General features: G+C 42.3%; 1 protein-coding gene across 1 annotated transcript in view; it reads left to right on the forward strand.

The window, feature by feature from the left end:
- Window positions 1-24919, forward strand: part of PCBD2 (pterin-4 alpha-carbinolamine dehydratase 2) — a 183476-nt gene that overhangs the window by 32968 nt on the left and 125589 nt on the right. Inside the window, exon 2 of the mRNA XM_018565307.1 lies at window positions 2557-2688. Within this exon, the coding sequence (XP_018420809.1) occupies window positions 2557-2688 (132 nt within the window). The remainder of the gene's footprint in view (window positions 1-2556; window positions 2689-24919) is intronic.

A 24919-nucleotide genomic window follows, 5' to 3' on the forward strand; every position in this document is an offset into this window, starting at 1 on the left:
TGGGGAAAACAGTTAGGGGAGTCAATGACTGAAAAGCATCACAGTGTTCTGGTAGACCAGGAGTGGGGAACCTCTGGCCCTCCAGCTGTGGTGAAACTACAAATCCCATGATGCATCTGTCTCTGGGAGTCATGGAGTCATGCCTGTGGCTGTGGGAATCTTGGAGTGCCTCATTGGATTTGTAGTTTCGTCACAGCTGGGGGAGGTACCCCACCACTGTGGTAGACAATAGACTCAATAATAGCATGTAATGTCAAGCCGCAGTTTCTAAAGCAAGCAAAATACTTTCTTGTATTAAAAGGGGTATAGACTCCAGAGAGAGAGAGAGACCTAATCCTGCCCCTGTACAAAGCATTAGTACATAGACCTCATCTGGAATACGCAGTTCAGTTTTGGGGGCTGGTTCTCAAATAGGATGTTGTGGAGCTGGAAAGAGTGCAGAGAAGGACAAAAAAACCTGATAAGAAGCATGGAGGAGCTCAGCTATGAGGCAAGATTAACTGAATGGAATTTGTTCTTTATTGAGAAGGGGTGATTAAGGGAGACATGATCACCATGTATAAATACATAAATGGTTCATATAGTGAACTTGGTGCCAAATTATTCACTTTAAAGGAGAATTATGACCTAAGAGCAAATAAAAGTACTATTTGCCTTTACTCTATTAGCATTCTTCTTTTCCAAAGTCGCAGCACATCCCAGATAAATTAATCACAAGTCACAGAAAACGGCCACCTACAGCTCTGCTCCAAGCTTCTTTGCTCTTAGGGGGCGTTAACAGTGAATGCAGCCCCACCCTCAGCTTTTTTTTCTAACTCTATCTGCCCTGGCCGCGCTTTCTCTAATCATGCACACTGTGTATGGCTGGAGTGTGCACGCTGACATGTGGGAGCAGGAGGCAGAGTGTCAACTGAGAACCAACAAGCTGACTCGGCCTCCCTTCTCTTTCCATCTCTCTTACCAGTATTTCCCTCTCTCTTCACCGATCTACTCCTGCTGTGCCTCACGTAATCAGATGCAGCAGCTGTAAGAAAACCTGTTCCCCATAAATCTTAGTTCCCCCTGCCGTTCAGCTATTACCATAACCCCGCCCCTTCATTACAGCAGCTTGGTATTAACATAGCTCTGTTCCCTCTCTCCAAGCTCCGTTGTTCTATGAGAAAGAGACTAACGTTTCCTCTCACATTGTGTGCTCTGATCGTTCAGCTTCCACCTCCCCACCCACTGTACAGGAAGTCTCTGACTTGTCTCTCCATCACATGTCAGCGCTCTCAGTGTTGTGTTGCTGCAATCTGATATTTCCTGTCACATTCTGCTGATGATAAAATAGGCTGTAAAATAATCATTATTTTTATATAGTTTCTTTATTGCTCATCATGTGAGCCTTTTTAAAACATTTTTTTCATATTTTATCTTTATTTGTTTTTTTTTACTTTGCTGTTGGGGGCTCTGAAGAAATATCAGGGGTCTAAACAGGGTTCTAAACAGATCTGTTCAGACCCCTGATATTTCCCTTTTAAAATAGAAAAAGGGATTGAGTACACAGAGTCATCAATCTCTTTTTCTGCAGCCCCTGTTATGAATGAACGGGAAGCCTGTATACCAGTGGTTCTCAACCTTTCTAGGGCCTGGGCCCCTTGGTAACATTTGCCAAGTTGTGGTGACCCCACCAACTGTAAAATTATAATTTTTTTCTTTTAAATTTCTAAAATGTTTATCTTAGCTTATCTTTTACTTTTTAATTTTTGTTATAATTTTCATTTAATGTTTTTATCACTTTTTTAAAACTTTTTAGCCATTTTTAATTTTCATTTATTTTTTTCACTTAACTTTTATTGCTCACTCAACAGGAGATTGCGACCCACATGTTGAGAACCACTGCTCTATACTGAGTGCTCCTGTTCATTCATAATTGGGGACACAGTAAACATACTATGTCCTCAATTATTTACAAACACTCAATGATCAGCTGTTCGTTTAGTGCTTGTAACTGCTCTCCATCCTGACTCCTTCGGCCTGACATTTTCTCTCCTCCTGTTGGACGCTGCTTTGTGTCAGAGGGGACACTGCGGCACCCAGTGGGGAGGAGAGAAATTATGGAAGCGCCACAATTTTGCCCAAAGTACAATTTTCGGCGGCCGAAATTGTGGTGCAATATAGAACTATATATTACTATATATTTAAGTATCCAGTGTGCTGTAACTATCTCTTAAGTATTACATCAGCATTAATGGCAAAGTTGTAATTCACAACTGTATTTGCACATTTAGAACTCAAATGTGTGCAACCACACTCATTGCATATGAATCTTCCTTATGACTACGAGCCTTGGTTCCCATACATTATACTGATGATGGCCAAAAGCACGAAACAGCTGAGTGTGTTAAGCACTGATTCAGTGGAGGACTTTTCCTTTCCCTTTATCCCTTCTCACCATAACCTTCTGGGTTATGTTTATCAGTTTGTAAAATAAAATATGATATATTTATCTTTTTTTTAATTTAACTGTTCAAATACTTGAATATTGAGATTGACATTGTTATTATTATTTGGCAGACTTCAGAGGCTCACCTTATAACACCTGAGGAAAGAACTCAAGCTCTGCAAGGCCTGCAGTCTATGGGGTGGACGGAGGTCACTGCTAGAGATGCTATCTACAAAGAGTTTGCCTTCAAGACCTTCAACCAGGTGATTTTAAAAATTGTATAAAACATTAAAGTTATTTACAAACTTTTTAAATCAATTCTTAAAGAATAAGTGCATTGTAGTGATTGCACTGGAATCCCTGCATTAAAGTAGTATTAAACTCTCAAACTTTTTTTCATTAATGAATTCAGATCAAACAAATATACATTGGGAAAAAATATAAAGCAATGCTTTGCTGGGCAAACACTTATAATCATCATGTTTCTGAACAGCTGCTTTCAAGTCTCTCAGCTCAGCTTTCCTGAACTTCCTGTCCAGTACAAGATTACAAAGGACCGTGCAGACTCCAGCAGCTGTCCATCTACTAGCTTTGTGGAGACGCACACAGCTTACTAGCACACACAAGGGTGACTGCATAGCACTCTGCTTGAGAAAGGAGTCACTCTAAAACAGGAAGTCAGGACCAGTGCTCAGGGAATCAGCTGATTCTGCAGGAAACTAAAACTTTTAAACATAAAGACTTGTAAGCATTCATTGTAAGTGATATAATCAGTAGGGATGTCATGATACAGAGCATTTTCACGAGTACTTGTACATAGCGCTGATGCACTGATGCCGGTGCTTTAACCACTTGCTGCCCGGATTTATTTCTTACATTTGCACACACATAACAAAATCAAAATTTTTGGCTAGAAAACAGCTTTAAACCCCCAAACAATGATCTATTTTCTGAAAGCAGAGGCCCTGTAGAATAAAAAGATGCTAGTTGCAATTTTTTATGTTGCACGATATTTGCACAAATGTTTATCAAACAAGTATTTTTAGGATAAAGTACACTAAAATTAAATTTAGTGCACAGAAACAGAATGTATAATGCCCAATTTTTTGTTAAAATATAAAAGACGGGGTCACGCCGGGTAAACATGTCAAGCCTTAAAATTGCGTGCATCCGTGAAACCGCAAAAAACTACAATACCCCAAATTTCCCATAGGCAACACTTTAAACGCTTTTATGGCTCATCAGTTTAGCGCTAATAGTGATTGACAGGCCTAGAATTATTGCTCTCACTCCGACGCTAACAATGATATATAACGCGTGGCACAATTTTTGTTTTTGCATGTAGGCGCATCCGACGCACGTTTGTGTTGCATGTGCGTGCAAAAAAAACAATTTTGGCTTTTTTTTATGTTACTTTCATTTTTACAACTTTTTTTATCACTCCGTTTTATTGCTGTTGCATAGGGGGCTAACAATTCCTCTATGTAATAGCACATTTATTGTTACAGGTCCTCTTTATGGAGACATCAGGGGTCTTTCAGACCCCTAATGTCACCTAGGAACCCCAATTACAATTACGTGAACCCGCGTGAAGTGGTTACATTTTTAAATAGGTTTGTGCGCTTGTTCCTCCCTTTATCCAAAACATAGGCTAATCAATTTCCAGTTGACCACATGCGGGTTGGTGAGATATTTATTTCCTCCACTCTACTGCTGTGTAATATTGTCTGTTATGTAATATATAGGAGGGCTGTTTCTGTATCTCTCTGAGGGGCTTCCTTACCGATCTCATCGCTCTGTGGTCGGACCATGCAATTCACATACTGATGGCTGCTGATAGGTGGTGGTATTGAGGGAACTGATTTATATTCCTCTGTCCATTGATATTTGGCTCCATTGGGTCCGTTCTATTGCGATGTAATGTGAACTTCAGGAGACCTCCTGTGTGTATAAAGGGTTCACTGTGGTATTAACTAGTGATGGGCTGAACACACCCCTGTTCGGTTCGAATTTGAACTTTAGAGCATGAGAAAAGTTTGAACTTAATGCAAGTCTATAGGGGTAGAACTTTAAAAATCAAATGTCCCCATTTTGAAGCCTTGTATTCATGTTATTGGCCATAAAAAAAGGAATGGGGATTTGGGTACTGCCCTGGGGGACATTAATCAATTACCTTTTTTTTTTTTAAATACCGTTTTTAAAGGAGCAGTGATTTTAATATCACTTAAAGTGAAACAATAAAAATGATTTAAAAAAACCTTTTAAATATCGTGCCCGGGGGGGTCCCCTTAGACTGTCTGTAAAGTGGCAAATCTGTACAATGTATAAAACCTGCTGCAGCAAAAATGAAATTCTAAAGAAAAAAATTACATTTAAATAAAAAAAAAAAGTGTGCAGTTCCCCCTCTCAAACAATACCAGGCCCTTTAGGTCTGGTAGGAATGTTGGGAGAGACCCCATTTTGTTTTTAAAAAAGAGCGTGGGGTTCCCCCCAAAAGTCATACCAGACCCTTAAAGGATCCCGCACATCCCTGGTGACCCCGCAAACAATGTCTGGTGACCCCGCACATCTCTGGGGACACCAAACAATTGCTGTGACGCCAAGCAATTTCCAGTGACCCCCCACATCCCCGGTGACACCGCTTTTCTCCGGTGACTCCACAAACCCCGCAAACAATGTCCGGTGACCCCGCACATCTCCAGTGACACCAAATAAGCTCCAGTGACCCTGCACATCTCTGGTAACACCAAACAATTGCCGGTGACTCCAAACACTCTCCCGTGACACCATACAATTTCCGGTGACCCCACACACCCCCGGTGACCCCGCACATCTCCGGTGACCCTGCACATCCACCGTAACACCGCTTTTCTCTGTTGACTCCAAACAATGTCCGGTGACCGCGCACATCTCCGGTGACACCATACAGTCTCCGGTGACCCTGCACATCAACGGTGACACCGGTGATCTATCAAAACTGGAGCAGGCAAAATCTGGAGTCATTGCCCAAGAGAGATGCTGATTGGTTGCCATGGGCAATGGCTCCAGATTCTGTTTCCTTCAGTTGTGATCAATTCCCCCCAATGTCTTTGTATCTGTTCTAACCGTCATCTCTGTAAGGCCCCATTCACACCTAGGCGTATTGTAATATGCGCGTCTGTCGCGCGGTTTTTTTACCGCGATTCCAAAGGCTACTTGGCTGTATCCCAATGGAAAACGCCCTACAAAACGGCCCAAAGTAGTCCCGGGACCTTTTCAGGCGTGGGCCGTTTTGTAGGGCGTTAGGGACGGGCGGAAATACGCCGAGGTGGGAACGAGGGCATTGACTACAATGCAATTGATATTTTTGACCGTTTTGTAGAGCGTTCGTCGAGCGTAGAACGCCCTACAAAACGGTCAGGTGTGAACGAGGGCTAAATGAGAAGAATGGTGAGGGGAGGGGGCACATGGAGGAACCTGGACTTGGGGCAGCAGAGAGTAAATGTGACCCTGGATAACGGGAAGATCCGAGAGACACAGGACACAGAGGACAAGTGCAGGAGATTCTTCCTTACTCACTGACAGGAGATCATCTCCCTCATACACACAGACACACAGAGCTATGACTCATCTCTGCTCTCTCAGAGGGGAGGGGGGGGGGAGTGAGTGAGTAAGGGGTAAAATGGATCCACCAAGGTAATCCAGGGTCAATCACGACGTCCAGTATTGTCCACGACTCCACAAAATAAAAAATAAAACAATAAAAAATAAGTAGAAATAACAATAAAAAAAAGACGTCCACCATCCCATCTGCTTGCGACGAGCTCCCGCCGCATAATGTTACTTTGACAGATGCCGGCAACATATAAACAATTGGGTGGAGCTAACTGTGACAGCTAGCTCTGCCCAACTGTTTACGGTTGTAGGGCATCTGACAGGGGAGCCTTGATTGGGCAAAGTCATCATAACTTTGCCCAATCATGGCTCTCACAATTCCCTGTGCCCTGATTGGGCAAAGTCTTGCACCTGACCTGTGGTCAGGTGCAAGGCTTTAGCCAGTGAGGGCTGCACAAGGCAAGGCATGAACACATGAACTGCCAATTTTTTAGTCAAACTCACGTTTGACTCGAACATCGAGCCCATCACTAGTATTAACCTGAGCAGTGATGTGCACTTTCAGTCTACTGGGGCTTAGATTGTTATCTCGCAAGCTGGGAAATCTCCTTGTGCAGGGTGAGACTGAGAGTGCAATATAGAAGATATGTCTGCACACCATTCTGTTCTGGAATATCATCTTTATTTATATTCCTTTAGCATGACATATGAATGCAACGTTTCGGAGCCTCACAGGACCCCATCGTCGGGCAAATAGAGGCAATATGTCACAATTCTAAACAAGTAAAAAAAAAAGGGAACGTGTAGTGGTTTCTACTGCATTTTTTAATATATTACATATACACTTGGGAAGTGTAGCAGGTAGCATTGGGAGAGACTGTTTTTTGCAGCAAAAGGGTGCCTGATAGCCTTAAACAGTAGCTCAGGTGAGGATAGGTGTGTTTGGCCCAGAAATAGAAGAGGCTGAACTTAGACAGGGGTCCTATTTATGGTGGCGCTTCTGAGGCAGAGTCAGAGACAGACACCTTTTGGGGGGGGGGGGGGGGGCGAGTCTCACATGGGCTGTGCAGCATCTATGGTGGGCTCTGCAGGGTCAATCTCAGGTGGGTCCTGTGTCCAGCGTGTCACTAAGCCCTGCGTTCAGCGCGTCACTAAGCCCTGTGTCCAGTGGCACGGGGGGGGGGGGGCGGTGAAAGAAAGATATACTGGACTCTAAAAGAAAAACAAATGCTCTGGGACACCATAGATGTGTAGGGAGTAAGGGCTGGTTCACACCAAATACAGTGCGTTCCGGAGCGGTCAGCTGTTGGAACGCACTGTATCGCAATCTGGCCTGCGTTCAGAGGCGGGAGGGGGGCGTTAAAGTAATTATTGCAGATCAGACTGGACCGCAATGCAGGCACTGATGTGCCACACGTTTCGGTGCTGGCGATTGCACTGCGGGCAGAGCACATTGCTGCGGTGCCATTGACTTCAACGCACTGCCACGCCCCCTACGCACTGCCACGCCCCCTCCCACCCCTGAACGCAGGAAGCCGGCTGGAATGTGATAGTGTGTTCCAGCGGTTGACCGCTGTGGAACACACGTTTAATGGTGTGAAGAGGCACTGCCACGCCCCCTCCCGCCCCTGAACGCAGGAAGCCAACCAGAATGTGATAGTGCGTTCCAGCGGCTGACCGCTTTGGAACGCGCGGTTTATGGTGTGAACCGGCCCCAAAAGACTCAGGGATACAAGGGGTTAAGTTAAAGACAAACTGAAGTGTAATATAAAAATACATTTTACAATGTTTTTAATGAATATTTTTACCAGGATTAAAAGGGGCTGTTTTTTATCTAACAATATTTCTACTCTAAAGAATTATTAACCCAAGAAGGATATGATTTTTTAGAGTACATCCTAGAATGATCAGACTTATTTACTTACTGTATCTATGGATAAGCAGAGCTGTCACTTTATGACAGGAAGCGTATTAGGACGACGGAACAACTTCCTCCTCTGTCAGCTTCATAACATAGGTAGTTGTTTCGGAATCCGCAGACCTGAACTGGAAAGGGCTAATAACTCTACTCAGGTACAGGCTGTACAGGAAAGCCAGGCTTGGATTTTTAGGTAGGCCACATAGGACACCATGGCAGTCAGTGACAATGCTTAGCCATCCCAACAACTTTAGAGTTATAGTGCCCACTTTTGGTAGCAGGCTAATAGAGCCTAACATCTGCCAAAACGCAGTGACTCGTCCTAATTTGTAGTTTGAGCATTATTAATAAAACCCACACAGAGCGAGCGTTGATTGTAATGCTCAAATACATAGGTGCAAGCTGCCTGCTCCCATTCCTGAACTAGCACCACTCCCACTCCTAGTGTGAGATCATCCACAGCACTTTGCCAAAAGGTGGGGCTAGCATTCTGTGTATGAGATGGGTAGCATCTTTAATCCACAGGGAGTGCCTGATGGAGCCAACTTCCTGTTGCTTTCTGTGTATGCAAAAAAGGGCATCAACTGCAGAGTAAGTAAACATATTAGTTTGTAATAAATGTATCCACAATGTGAATAATTTACACTTTTCTGAACCTTTTTGTATGTTGTGAGGGAATAATTCCCAGAACAGTGTTGTGGTGTTGCGTTATTATTACCATGAAAAGTACAAGGTTTTTGTTTATATTGGTGATATTAATATGCTATCTTCTACAGTTTGGAGTTATCCCAGCTATTTGTAAAAGGATTGCATCATGCTGTTGACCTAATCTACACATAACCTTTTGGATGAGCATACATTTGTACTTCTTTGGCTGTGCCTGCATTGGAGGTTTGCTTAGGACCCATTCATAATAGTTTTTCTTAGTGCGTTGCATTAATATGCATTGTGTTAAGGCAGCCCATGTGTGTCAAAGATGCGTTGGGGTGCCATTAAAAATGAATGGCACTGCAATGTGCCAGTGCATGAACCATGAGGCAACGTGTTGTGGCACAGCACTGGGAGGTGTGACTAGGCCCTTTTTTTTTCTTCTTCATTTTTGTATTATGTACAGACATGCCCCTGTTGGTGTCAGTACAGTACAGGTTTTGTGTCTGCTTTCCTTTCTGGCTGTATCAGTATGGTACTAATTCTTTGTGGACCTCTTTAGTTCTGTCTGTACAGTACTTACTCTGTCTCTGCAGACCTTTTTGGTTGTGAATACATAGCTCCATACATAATGACAATTATACACCTGTGCACAATAGCCACGCACCTACTCCCTTCAAATCATAAACCGTATAACTAGCATTGAATGTCGCCAAACCATACAATGGACATACGATCGATAAGCCGGACGGTGGAGCTGTGACAGACTCTGTCACCTCCCCCAGCCTCTGTCCCCGGCTGCCGATGCTCGTTCCCATCACAGGAGTTCTAGCAACAGTGCTATGCTAGAACTCCTGTGTTGGAGTTTACAGGGTCAATAAAGAGTACCTGTCACCTCCAAATGCTATATTGAGTTTGCCACCCCTGTATAGAAGATTGCAAACTGTCATAGCTGATCGGCAGATATTTGGCATAAATAGTGATGCTTCCTCAAACCCAGTTGTGCACTGTCTAATTTAATTTATATGTAACCAAGGAGCAACATGTGTGCCACAAAACCCCACTTTACAATTCCTGCGGCGGCAGATGCACTCTCCCCCCTTGGTCTTCCCATCGGGCTACATTATACACATTGGGACGCGGCTCTGATATCCCCTGCAGTCCCTGGTGAAACAGCTTAAGCTGGCCATATGCTGTATTGGAGAGAGGGGTTGTTTTGCACACCTGTTGTTGCTCTTTGGTTACATATAAATTAGACATGGCACAACTGGGTCTAAGGAAACGGAGCTTGTCTGCAAAACGCTTCACTACTTTGTGTCAAATATCTCCCGATCATATGTGACACACTTTCCATTCTTCCATATTTTGTATGATTTGACGACATTCATCTCATATGTCCAGGGAGGAGTGAAGACCAGGGATGGTGACACAGTAGATTGTATGGCAATCCACATCTACATATTTAGCAAAATCTCCACCGTTCTTCTCAACAGTTACCTTATCAATAAAAACTTGCAAGTATTCTGCGTGGAAACATATTAATGCAACTTAGCCCGCATTCACACCTAGGCGTAGCACAGGGGCGCCCACAAGGTCGATCGCGATCTACCAGTCGATCGCGTAGCGATCACTGGTAGATCGCCATGTCCTCTCCTCCCGCCGCTTCTCTGGATCCCCGCTGCTCTCCCCAGCAGGGATCCGAGAAGAAGTGAAGGAACCGGCGGCGGGGGAGGACGGAGCCGCTGTCACTAACTAATGCAGAGCAGTGAGGAGAGAGAGAGACGCTCGGCCAGGATCTGACAGCCGGCGCCTCTCTCTCCCCTCATTGCTCGTCCGTTCTGTCACAGCGGCTCCACCGCCCCTGAATGCAGGTGTTTTTTCGTTGGTAGATCTCAATGAGCTAGTCATTTGAAAAGTAGATCTCCAGACGAAAAATAGTGGGCGCACCTGGCGTAGCGTTTGTGCATGTTTGTTCTCCACATTTGTGGCGCATTCACATTTATTTCAATGGGTTCCTTTACATGCAACAAACGTGGCAAAGAAGCTCATGTAGTAGTTTGCGTAACATGTTCTGCGTTTTTTGATTCCGCGTTTTTACATACGTAAATGCGTTTGGGATGCCATTAGAAATTAATAGCAATTCATTTCACCACGTTTTTGCAAACATGCTCCAAACACGCACGAAAATGTTTGCTTTGCCTAGGTGTAAATTTGGGCTAAAAGTCTATTTCCAGGAACACTACACTGCATGGGTTAGCAGGTTGTTTTTTGTCTAGGGGACCTTTTGTAAATTACTTTTACTTACCTGATCCCCACTCCTGCTGCCTGTAAGAGCAGCTCCTGCTGCCTCTCCCCTCCCTATGCTCTGGTTGGATGCCGCTGACATGCAGGGCCTAATAGCTAGAGCAGAGGAGGAGTGGGAATCAAGAAAGTAAAAGTCCTTTTCACCACATCATTACACAAAAACAAGCTGTTGACCCTTACAGTTTGCAAGTGTATTTTTTTTGTTTTTGCTTTACCCAGGGAAAGGCTTTAAAATTGTAGAGAAAGGCTTTAGGATTGTAAGTATGTGTGATAGATATAGAGATTATATTTATATATATATACACTATATTGCCAAAAGTACTGGGACGCCTGCCTTTACATGCACAAAACTTTAATGGCATCCCAGTCTTAGTCTGTAGGGTTCAATATTGAGTTGGCCCACCCTTTGCAGCTGTAACAGCTTCAACTCTTCTGGGAAAGCTGTCCACAAGGTTTAGGAGTGTGTCTCTGGGAATGTTTGACCATATTTCCAGAAGCACATTTTAGTCAAATCAAGTTTATTAATTTTGCAAGAAAACCAGAAAACATAAAGCATATGTACATTAGAATCACCGGCATACAGGCATAGTAAGCCATAGAACTCGGCCTAGATTAACATAGTCACGGAGATGAACTGAGCCCATACTATACGCCTAGGAAGCTCAAAAGGCATATTACAAACCACTGTGGGCCCTTAACCATACCGTAAGCCCGGATAAACAAAGAAAGGGGGGGGAGACAAACCGAAGGACGTAGTACAAGACAACACTAGGCGACACAACACTACAAAGACAACAGGGGAGGTGAGTGGGAGTTGTGTTTTCTTTAAGCTAGATATCGGAGTTCAGGGGGTGTACAAAAGGGAGTTGAGAGACCATAGCATATACAGGGGGCAGGGTGACAGCTACATGAGACACCCCAGCTATGGGGTTGGGGTCAATACTGCAGAAAAAGCAGTGCAGTCCTGCAAGCAAATCCAGAGCAACCATAGGTCTCGGAAGGACGCCATACGGTCAGCATCAATGGCAACCATTTCTTCCATACGCATAATATCATTTAGGCAAGTCAGCCATGCTGACAAGGGGGGAACCTGAGTGAACTTCCAATTTCCAGCGATAACCTGTCTGGCTGCAAAGAGGAAGAGCCGCAGGGGGGATTTCTTTGCTTTTAAGATTGGAGAGAAGAGCAGTGTCAGGAGGGCCAGGGCTCCAGAAGCACATTTGTGAGGTCAGGTACTGATGTTGGACGAGAAGGCCTGGCTCGCAGTCTCCGCTCTAATTCATCCCAAAGGAGTTCTATCGTGTTGAGGTCAGGACTCTGTGCAGGCCAGTCAAGTTCCTCCACCCCAAACTCACTCATCCATGTGTTTTATGGACCTTGCTTTGTGCACTGGTGCGCAGTCATGTTGGAAGAGGTAGGGTCATCCCCAAACTGTTCCCACAAAGTTGGAAGCATGAAATAGTCCAAAATGTCTTGGTATGTTGATGCTTTTAGAGTTCCCTTCACTGGAACTAAGGGGCCAAGCACAACCCCTGAAAAACAACCCCACACTATAATCCCCCGGCCACCAAACTTTACACCAGGCACAATGCAGTCAGGCAAGTACTTTTCTCCTGGCAACTGCCAAACCTGGACACGTACATGGGATTACCAGACAGAGAAAAGTGATTCGTCAATCCAGAGAACACGTCACCACTTTAGAGTCCAGTGGTGGTGTGTTTTACACCACTGCATCCGATGCTTTGCATTGCACTTGGTGATGTAAGGCTTGGATGCAGCTGTTCGGCCAAGAAAACCCATTCCATGAAGCTCTCTACGCACTGTTGTTGTGCCAATCTGAAGGCCACATGAAGTTTGGAGGTCTGTAGCTATTGACTCTGCAGACAGTTGGCGATTCCTGCGCACAGTACACTTCAGCATGTAGTGTACTGTGTACTCCCTGTCATTTCACGTGGCTGAGTTGCTGCTGTTCCCAGTTGCTTCCACTTTGTTATAATACCACTAACAGTTGACCGTGGAATATTTAGTAGCAAGGAAATTTCTCGGAACACCTGAATCCAATGATTCCAATACTTTTGGCAATATAGTGTGTGTGTGTGTGTGTGTGTGTATATAATATATATATGTGTGTGTGTGTGTATATATGTCAGGGGTGTGGAATTCGTATCGCCGGGCAAGTCGTTTTTTCACTGTTTTAGCCCTGCTACGGACAAGTAGCAGGGCTGGCTGGTTTGACTTTTTTAAACGAGCGGCGATAAAGTAGCGTCCGAGTCGCAAGGGAAGTGACGCCGAGGTACTGAACCCGGAAATGACGTCGCGCTGCTCTGAGAACCTCCCGTCCAAATTATTATTGTTGTTATTTTTTTTAATTCTATTTGTTTCTTTCTTTTACACAGTGTGATTTGAGAATTCCCAAAAAACTGTGTTCTGGAACTGAAGTCTCTATTTTTTCTAACTACCTACCCTGGGTTTCAGGACTTTTGTTCTATGTAAACTATTTGAATGTAAGCAAAGCTAGCTCAGCCTAAACTGAACTCTGAGCAATGTAAAAATGTATCTCCCAAGCACTCTGCTCCTGTGCAGAGCATGCAGCAGATATTTTTTTTCAAATTACCTGTTTCGTAAGGGCCTGCTCACATCTAGGCGTTTTGATGCTCAAAGATCAGTGAGACAAAACTCTCAACACAAGAATTCCCATTCCTTTCAATTCCTGTTCACACATGAACATTTTGTCGCAAGCTGGAAAACACTGAACGCTGGAAAAAGTACCTGAGCTTCTTTTTAGCAGATTACAGCGAGTTCGTCTCCATAGACTTCAATAGAAACACCTGGAAACGCACAACACAATCGTTTTGCATATTTATGTGTGTGTTTTTGGTTCCCCATAGTTCCATTTGGTTCTATAGTTCCCCATAGTTCTCCTTAGGGTAACGGGAGGACACAAACTAGCGTCCTCCCGTCACATCCTTGGCTCCTCAAGAGCTAAAAACTACAGTATTCTGGTCAGTTGATGGAGTCTTAGAGTCTTAGCGAGGTGGTGAGAGAGCTCCTCCCTCACTGGGTCTACTCTACCATTAGAAACTGGGCTGTTCCTGCTTCAAGCAGCTTTAATGTGGTGAGATAAGTGCTACCTAAAATGAACTACTGTGTAGATCAGGGGTGCCTACAATTTTTTTGTGTTAAGATCTTCTTTTCAAAATGATGAGCTCAATGAGATCTACCAACGAAAAAAACACCTCCCTCTCTCTCTCTCCGCGCTCTCTCTCTGCGCTCTTTCCCCTGTCTCTCTGCGCTCTTTACCCTGGCTTTCTGTCCGCGCTCTTTCCCCTGGCTCTCTCTCCGCGCTCTTTCCCCTGGCTGTCTCTCCGCTCTCTCTCTACGCTCTTTCCCCTGGCTGTCTCTCCTCACTCATCCCCCTGGCTGTCTCTCCTCACTCATCCTCCTGGCTGTCTCTCCTCACTCATCCCCCTGGCTGTCTCTCCTTTCAGAGGCATAACAAATCGGCAACTTTTTATCTTCTTTCTGGCTCTTCACACGCACTCTCCTGTCCTCCCTCAGTGCTAGTGCGGCCAAATGTGTTGGACACTGCAGGCGAGGAGAGTCAGAATGCCCCTCCCTGTCTGCAGCTTCTGACACATTCGGCCGCACTAGCACCATGGGAGGGAGCTCGGGACAGAGAGCCAACTTGGGAGCGTGATTGCCCAGCATTCGCTTTGTCAGCGTTTGGTAGATCACAACCATCCTAATGTGCACCCCTGCACTAGATCATATTCTGTTAATCTGATTTTTCACCCAATTGACTCTAAAATCGGCTGTTTGAGGATAGTTCTCCTAAATTGTGTATTACTAGAGACCAAACTTATGAAACCTCTCTACAGTTATTTTTATGGTGATATGTATTATATTTGTCCTATCTTATGAGTGTGGCATGCGTTTATTTGCTTCCTGTTACTTTAATTATAAAAATAATCAAAATGTAACATGTTGGTGGGCTTATGGCAACGTATTGGTGGAATGGAGCCAACACTGTGTGGTCTCTTTGGACAGCAACAATGTCATAGCTTCCCTTCTCTTCATGCATGCTGTCCTGCCTTCCCGCTGTGCTAGTTGAGCTGAAAGTGTCCGACGCTGAAATTCTGCCCCTCCCTGTCTGCAACATCTGACACATTCGACCACACTAGCACCACGGAGAGGGAGCTCGGGACAGCGAGCTGACTTGCTATTGTGGTCTACTTCTGTTAGCTTTACGAACGACTGGTAGATTGTGATCGACCTATTGGGCACCCCTGGTATAGATGTTGAAGGGACTGGTGACCCAGCACATAGACAGCCACCTGAGAAAAACCCTGCAAGAGAAGTCTTCCTTGTTCCTGCAAGACAGACCTCTTCCCCGCTAGTCTCAGGGGTGTTCAGAACTGTGTCCTGTAGTGGTGTAGGGGTTGGTGGGAAGAACCACAGCATGCAAAAGGGAAACAGGAAATAGACAGTTATGAAAGTATCGAACGCCGCAGAATAAAAAGCTGGCAGTTTCTTTTCTTTCAGAGGAAGTCAAGGCCAAGCCCTCTGTCAATTTTGCCACACAGGAGGAAACACATTCTTCATAACCCCCAAAGGTTATTAGGCTTATTGCCTGGACTGAAACATTGCTCCACTACTGATAAATGTTTCCTTTGAATATGGTTTAGCTGTAATGATATGGTCCAGTCTATTTTTAAATGCCATTATTTTTTGCCATTACTACGTCATTTGGTTTTTAAAGCAACAACTTAGCCACTCTTAAAGAAAAGAACCCTGATACTAAAATCTTTTCTTCCATGTACAACTAATCATGCTAATTAAGTCACCCCTAAGACATATTTTTTTTACTAACTATACCCTCTCTCTCTCTCTACTCTCTCTCTCTCTCTCTCTCACACACACACTATTTATATTTTGAAATATTCAATATTATTACTGCACTGGTAATAAGTGACTGCTGTCCTGTCAATAAGTAAGCCATACCATTGTATGCAATTGTATACTGTAAACAAAGATAGGTTGGTCACACTGGCATCAAGGTAAATTTTACTTGAGATGCTTTACAAAATAAGGTTCATAGGTATCGGTCTTATCTGACCATACATCTATTTACATTTTTCAATATCCTTTTGTTGTGTAACAGAAGGCCCAAAGTTATCTCAAAGTACATACTCGCACTTGTAATGTAGTTCAAGTGTGTAATTCATGTTGAACATGCCATGTGTCCATCTGGTGCTAGTTCTACTTCAAGGAACACCATCACTTTTCATAACTTACATAACAGAAAGAAATGGGCAAATAGTATAGTAGGTGTTCCTTATTTGTGCTTCACATATGATGCCAATTTGATCACTGGCTCCTATTCATTTTTGACTTGTCAGTGATAACACGCATGGAAAATTGTGTCATTTTTTAAATGCTTGCCAGACTCTCAGAAGCTCTGAAATGTACATCAACAGATGTTAATCATGTAGGAAGATCAGGGCCTCAAGATCATGGACGTTGAATAGCATTTGTTTGAAAATGCTTTCAGATGTAGGGTAAACTTTTTTTTAAAAAGCTGGATAAGAATATGGAATTGTTAAAATAGTATAACTCTCTAGACCGATTTCATGTATACATATATTTCATTTATAAATGTTATCTTTGAACATTAAATCATTACTTATTCTCTTCATATTTTTATTGTTATATTCATTTTTCCTTTGCATCAATTTTGTTATAATCATGTTTGATTTATGATTCAAACTATGGAAAATGTGATCATTTTGCCATATGTAGAAGTTCCCACTGGGGACCTCAACTGACATAAAAAAAAAAAATTTTCAGTTGTCAGAAAGCATAGCTGTATAGGTGTTAGAACTACCAAACTGCAAGGATTAATGTTTCCTGTGGATGCTCTGAGGAAATTTTATAATCCCAGACAACACAGAAATCGCTCTTAAAGTAGAATGATGGCCTCCCATTAAAGAAAAATGTGTGCTGCAGTACTTTATTATAAGTGCACATGCTCTTCAAGTTTTCTATTCGTCCTCCTGCAAAGTTCCAGAAATGCTGTACCTGTTGATCCTGCCAGTGACATCCACTAATGCTGCTTCCTATGATGGTGTGGCAACTATGCTCCTGAATTCGTAGCAGAGTTGTCACTCCTAAATAATCTGTGCCTGCTTGCACTACAGTAAGATAAAAACAAATGTTGCAGCATTGTCACTGCTGAATCACAAGCCTGTTGCTTGTCAATCAATACCTGGTCACACCTAGGGCTCTATATAAAAAACAATTTTCATAGCTGTTTGTCCAACCAAAATGCAAGTACATATTTTCTGTACAAATTAACCAGCTGTTTTGAGAATGGTGTAAATTCAAATGTTCTTAAGCTATTGTTTTAGGGTTTTTTCTCTTCTGGTTAAATATATTCAGGCTATTAGGCTATTTTAGGTCAAACATATTTAGGCTATGTTTGGTTTAAAGTATTAAGCCTATTACAAAACTGCAATCCCTCAAGCTACAAATGCAGATCTTTAAATGCAAATCCTTAAAAATATTGCAGTTAAGTTATTGTGGTACTTGTATGTACAGTGGTACAAGCATCATCACAATATGCATAGTTCCCACATTAATTACCTGTGCTGGCGGGGAGGACCACCTGCAATTTAACCATGAGGGCTTGTTCACACCAACGCACTGAAAGCCCATTTTAAACTTTAAAAAAAACGTCCATTACCAAAAACGCATCAAAAATGCGGCACAACCCACTGCACTGCATGTACAGAAACTCATGCAGATCTGTTCTGCATTTGGTGTGAACAAGCCCTAAATCCTCATTCATGCCTTTACCAGTAGAGGTAACCAGAAGCGAATACATAGTTATACAAACTGGCTTCTTACTAATGCTCTTTGTTGATATTGGGATCAGTCACTCCTGAATACATTGCATGCAAGGGATACATAGTTACCTTACCTTCCAAAGTTATGTGATGGCAATCTCTGCTTTACTGGTTAATATTGTTACTATTGTATTCACTACTTTGCAGGTCTTTAGACATTGACGTGAGATAAAAATAATTTGTATTTTGTGCTGATGCATATGTATACACTGCTGTACATTTGGAGATCCCGCAATAACATACCTGCAATACTTAAAAAGATTAGAATTTTTACCTTTTGAGGGATTACAACTTTGCAATCATTGTTTTCTGCGGCGTCTTTTATTACAGGCTAGCATGGGAAAATGTCTCCTTAGTACTATTATTTCACTACAGATGAGACCATAACCCTTAAAACATTCAACCAGAGGAGAAAATAACCTAAATCAATAACCTAAATACATTCAACCAAAAATATAAAATATAATCATGGCTTTAAATTAATTCGATCAAACATAGCCTAAAACAACCTAAATGCATTTTTACTAAAAATAGCCTTAAACAATAGTCTAAATATATTTTACCAAAAATAGCCTAAAAAAACACAAGAGCAGAGAAAATAGCTTTACACAATAAAATAGGAACATTCAATTTTGCTCCATTCTCACAATAGCTAGTTGATTCAAACAGAACAAATGTAAATACAGTTTTGCTGGTGGAATAACGTGCAATTTTTTTGTATAAATATTCTGCAAGAAGTTTGCATGTTCTCACTGTGCTTTCATGGGTTTCCTCTGGGTATTCTGGTTTCTTCCCACACTCCAAAGACATGCTGGAAGGTTAATTGGCTCCTGTCTATATTGTCCCCGTATGCATGTCATGTGCAATAGGGACCTAAGCACCTTGAAGGCAGGGACTGATGTGAATGTTCACTATGTAAAGCGCTGTGTAAATTGTTTGCGCTATATAAATACCATTAATAAATTAAAAAATAAATAAAATCCCTAGTCTTCCCCATTGCTTTCTAGATTGGCAGCACTGCGTCTGCTGCTGGAACGCTTCCACCAGAAAATCTTTTGTTTCATCAGAAATGTTTACAGGTTCACTTTTTAACATTTTATTTAATCCAATTAAGCTACACTGCAGACTTTTTACAGATAATCGGTTATTGTGGGGGTTCAACCTCTACTTCTGAGAAATACACTGGGTGTGTGCTCACTCATTGGCCTTCTTTTCAGACAGACTCAGGTTCAGGGCCATTTGGAAGTTAAAATGAGTGACATTTCTTGTGCCTGTGTGCTGTTGGGGAGATTTCACTTCACTTATAGTCACAGAGATGTAACAGAAAGTGAGGGGAAATGTCTCCTAAGGGGGGAATTCCCTTCTTATATAGTTGTCACTGGAACAGGTGCCCTTTTGAATGATTTGTGCTCACCACTTCTAGTGACACTTGAAATTTAGGATTTCCTTTTATTTTGTGTCTCACAATAGTTATTAGGGCAACTAGAGAGGGTTAAAAAGGTTCACCTTTACATACATTTTGAAGAGCACCATCATCCTAAATGAATGTCTCCATTAAGTGTTGTTGGGCAGTGCTTTCACTCTTTATTGGGGCTGGCTAGCTCACTGGAAGCTCAGTAGGGAGTTCTTCACCCTCTCCAGATAAGCAGTATAACTGCTGTTTGTGGTCGCTGGCCTTGGTAATATTGGTATGTTAGTATGAAGAAAACACAGTCCCACACTAATCTGGCTACATTTGCATAATAATAATAATAATTTCCTATTATTATACATTTACTGAGTATTGCAGCTTAGAGACTTGGCCCATTCAGTCCTGATTACTGTCGCAGCTTGTACAGTTACCACTGGTGAAGGTACCTTCTAGGAGTAGTCACAGAGGAATACTTTTATTTTGTAGGAGCATGTGCTGTTACTGAAGTGTGAGGTGCACATGTGTTCCATGCCTCATAGATGCCACCCGTTTCTAGTAAATCATTAATGTTCCCTTGAAAACTTGTTCACCCTGAACAATGGCTGCTTTCCCTCTGTGCAGGTGATGGGCACGCATTAAATTTCACTACCTGAAATGTATGTATTCCTGTAATTAACTTGAAGGTGATTATGTTTCATATATTTGGCTCTCAATTATGGTTTTAAGATCATATTTTAGAGCATTTGTTTACGGAGTCCTGGCAATAATGACTGCTTTTAATGTGATTATAAATAATATGAAATATTCTTATTATAGGCCCAATGCTTGAGAGATGTGTTGCAGTTTATAATTTTCAAAGCAGTGGTAAATCTAAAAAATGAACCAACTACAGATTTGCTTGCCAAAGAAAATAAACCATTTCTGAATACCTGCATTATTAATCTCCTTTTTCAAAGGTATCACTGCCTTGGCTCATTCTAGCTATACAAGGAGTTTTCACATGTTGACCTTCATAAATTAATGCTTTTAAACTCTATGGAGTGAAATTGTGAATGTTAACCTGTTATATGTGAGCAATTATGTTGCGCTTGGTAGTAAGCAATATTCTTACTGTGTCATCTTGCTATTTATATTCAAGTGAAAAGTAAAAAATTGATGGATAAATGAATAAATGAGTGAATAAAGATTACTTGTTATCCCCCTATGTGATCGCATAAAGAGGACCTGTTTTAAGTGAAAAAAAGTTTTAAGAAAAATGAAAGCCACATATTAAAAAAAAATAAAAAGCACCAAAAAATTATTTAACGCCGGGTTGTGTGCACCTACATGTGTAGACAAAGATGACACCACACATGTTACATATCACCGCGAACGTGGGAGTGTGAGCAAAAAGTTTAATAACACTAAACTGATGAGCGGTAAAAGCTTTTAAAGCGTCGCCTATGGCCAATTTTAGGCATGGTAGTTCTTGACGATTTCGCGGGCATACACAATTTTAACGTTAGACATGTTTGGTGTCTATTTACCCAATGTGACCCCATCTTTAATATTTTACCATTAAATTGGGTAATGGTAAATGTTTTTATAACGTGAAGTAGGGAAAACAGGTTTTTTTCCCCAACATTTTCAGAACTTTTTTATTATATAGTAAAAAATAAAACCCCCAGTGATGATTAAATACCACCAAAAGAAAGCTCTATCTCTCACCCAAAATTGTATAAATTTAATTTCAGTACAGCGTTGCATGACAGACTAAAACCTGTTATATGTGTTTGTGCTTTTTTAAATTGAGCATTAAAAAAAGTATCCGCATAAAAACAATACTGCAGGGGCTGCCTCTGAGTGCTAAAAAGGTTTCTCACAAACAGGGAGGATTCTGACCTGTACCTTCTTTATTGAAATGTGTGTGTGTGTGTGTGTGTGTGTGTGTACACCCCATGGAAATTGTTCACATTTTTAAAAGGTAAACATTAAGTTCATTATTCAAACAATGCCTACAGATGAAGTTGATATACTTGAACAAATGACACATAAAAATGCCATGATGTATTCACTGATTACAAGAAAAATTATTGAACTTTAAAGCTGTACTGCAGCTTTAAAAATGTATATATACTTACATCTTGACAATGTGGTTGTTTTGTGTTGTTGTGTTTCATATCAATCTCTTTGTTATTTCCTTTATTATAACGTGAAGTAGGGAAAACAGGTTTTTTTCCCCAACATTTTCAGAACTTTTTTATTATATAGTAAAAAATAAAACCCCCAGTGATGATTAAATACCACCAAAAGAAAGCTCTATCTCTCACCCAAAATTGTATAAATTTAATTTCAGTACAGCGTTGCATGACAGACTAAATGTCAGTGAAAGTACTGCAGTGCTGAATACTGAAAAATGGCCTGGACAGGAAGGGGGTTTAACACCCCGGTCAGCAGGTGGTTAACTTTGGTACAAATTCAGTATATCCACAAAATCCTTTTGTCAAATAAATGAAAATGTTAAAGTGTAGTCTCTAAATGAATAAATACTTCTTTCCTATGTTCCCTAGCTCCATCTAGTGGCCACAATGCAGTATTATATTCAAGTATATTCAACCTGAAAATATATATTCTAAAATATATATTTAGACATTTTTTATTTTTTTTGCCATTATTCAGACAAAACGAACGTTCACAGATATTTGAAGGGCAAAGGAATATATATATATCCAGGATACATCAAGCTAAAAATTAGGGATGCTCCGATACCACTTTTTTAAGACCGAGTATGAGTACCGATACCAATTACCGATACTTTTTCTTAAAGGGACAGGTCACATTTCTTCTAAAGCAATACAAAATCATGATTTAAGGTCAGTTTCTTAATATTATGAAGAACATGAACATGAAATGAATATTTATCATGCCATTGCTAACTAAGGCTTGTATCAGCCTAGTGGGGAAAAATAGATGAGCACATGTCCAGACTCCAGACCGTTCTGGATATAGCTACTGTGTTCTACTGTATAGTGTGGCACAGCTATATCCAATAAGTACTATCCTTGTCGCACTCATTCCCGATATGTCCCTTGTAGTGGGGGGTGCTCGCAGTGACTGCGGACGGCGCCACGAATGTCAGAAAAATTGTAGAAATGTCACCAGCACACCAGTCCTTTTAATAATTTATTGAAGTTTTTTTGTCATATGACCAAACAAGCGCTTTCGGGACCACACAGGGTCCCTCCATCAGGCTTTAGCATTGCTAAAGGGTCCCTTCATCGCTAAAGGGTCTCTTCATCGCATTGCTAAAGCCTGATGAAGGGACCCTGTGCGGTCCCTGAAATCGCTTGTTTGGTCATATGACAAAAAACTTCAATAAATTAAGCTTTTGCTTTCTTAAAAGGGCTGGTGTGCTGGTAACATTTCTACAATTTTACAGCTATATCCAATTCTGCATACCTGGCTTTATATTATAAAGTTCTTATAATATAAAGCCAGGTATACAGAATTGGATATAGCTGTGCCATACTATAACACTGTGTTCTGGAGTCTGGACATGTGCTCATTTTCCCCACTATGGGGATACAAGGCTTAGTTAGCAATGGCATGATCTAAATATTCAGTTAATTTCATTATTCAATGTCTTTTTTTTTTTTTTTAGAATATACATTTTATAATATAAAAAAAAAGACATTGAATAATGAAATTAACTGAATATTTAGATCATGCCATTGCTAACTAAGGCTTGTATCCCCATAGTGGGGAAAATGAGCACATGTCCAGACTCCAGAACACAGTGTTATAGTATGGCACAGCTATATCCAATTCTGTATAACTAGCTTTATATTATTATTTTTTTTTTAATAAATGTTCTGGTCTGGAGTCTGGACATGTGCTCATCTATTTTCACCACTAGGGGGATACAAGCCTTAGTTAGCAATATCTACATAGTTGTTTCTTTTAATGTCCTTTTTAAAAAAAATATTATATGCCGTTAAACATCATTTTTGTGGCCTGCCCCCATGCGGTGCTGCAGTACTAACCTGCTGCCTTCTCCGTCTGCTTCAGCCACTCCGTGTCACAGGCTAGTGATCTGCTCCATTCTGACCTCTTCTCCCGCTGATTGGCCGATTGGATGATGACAGGCTTCCTCGCCATTCACTCCTGACTGGTGAGAAAGCCTGTCAATCATCCAATCGGCCAATCAGCGGGAGAAGAGGTCAGAATGGAGCAGATGACTGAGGACTTGGAGGAGGAGTTTTGCGGCCATTTTGTTTCATTGAAGACGCTATGGAGGTCCTGTGTGCGGCAGTTTCTGGTCCTTAAAGATGGCTGCCGCGGCACAGGTTCTCGGTTTTTGTATCGGAGTATTTGCACGAGTACTTATGCAAATACTCTGTATCGCCGCCGAGAACTGATGCTTGTATCGGAGCATCTCTACTAAAAACCTTTCTCTTACGTTCATTGAAGCACACAGTGACAAAGATCGTATATTGGGAACCTTAGGGTATTGCACCACCTGCAGGAGAAGGACGCTAGGCACAAAACAGAAGACAGCCTAGGGGTGGCCCCTGCTGGTGGCCAACCCCCCACTTGCTGATCAAGTCTCCAGTTTTTTTTGTCTAGCGCCAGGAGGAGCTAAGAATTTTTCTCTGGAATTCTTTCTTGCCCTTTTCCTTCGTTTGACTGGATCTTCAAGCAAGTGCTGGCTGGGTTACACGCTGGATGATTGTGGATCCTTGTTGTCCTACCCTGTCCGGCCATCAAACGCATGCAGACTCTGCTGCGGTGGGTCGGCTGTGACTACTCTATGTTATGGAGTGGCCTGTGGGAGTCTTCCCAGTGAGTCATCTCTAGGCGACCTGTTGGCTCAGAGTATCCCTGCAGGGGGTCCGGTCATGTTGTGGACTGCGGTGCTGTGTCTCCATTCGCATCGCATCAGTTCCCCAGGTCCGCTCCGGCTATTTTGGCGGGCGGCACCTTTCTGCTTTGGTGGGCTGCATGTTGGGCCTCGGGGGTGACAGGCTGGACATGCCGAGATGAGAGGGGACAGAGATCCGCACTGAGGGATTCGTATGGGACGGCTTTCTTGTTAATCGGGAAGTCGGGTGGCGAGTCTTTACACGCTGCCCGGCTTCCTGGCTAATCAGGGAGCCAGGTGGCGAGTCATTACACGCCACCTGGCTTCCTGAATGGGACTTCCGGTACTCGGTAATTGGTATCGGCGAGTCCTGAAAATAAATTATCGGTACTCGTACTCGGTACCAAAATACAGGTATCGGTGCATCCCTAGTCTAAACTGTCCATCAAGCTGCGTTGGATGCAGGTCTTTTGGCGTCTCAATGTCAATTCTGCCGTTCTTCGCTGGTTGCTCTGGCTTCAGCACTGGTTGGCTGCTTGAACCTTTAGGAAGACGCTCTGTGGTCTGCCTGTTTGGTGTCGTGCTGGATTTCCTGACCTCCTTTGCAGTCTGAGTCCTCCAAGCTGCCTAGTTGCCCTCTTCCGCATGACGTAGCGTTATGTGAGTCTGTAGTTGCCTAATTTTTCAGACACTTTGGTGCGGGCATTGGTTCTTTAGGTTACAAGATCAAGGTCCGGGACAGGTTTTTTCCCTTGGACATGCAACTTCGCTTCAGCTTTTCAACTGCATGAGGCAGTCAGGGATCTCTTGTTTTCCGGGGGTGGTTGTTCCTCGAAGAGGTTGAAGGTTTTCCCCCCGAATATATATATATATA

The sequence above is a fragment of the Nanorana parkeri genome, unplaced genomic scaffold (genome assembly GCF_000935625.1).
Source record: "Nanorana parkeri isolate BGI_ZX_2015 unplaced genomic scaffold, ASM93562v1 scaffold831, whole genome shotgun sequence".
NCBI lineage: Eukaryota > Metazoa > Chordata > Amphibia > Anura > Dicroglossidae > Nanorana > Nanorana parkeri.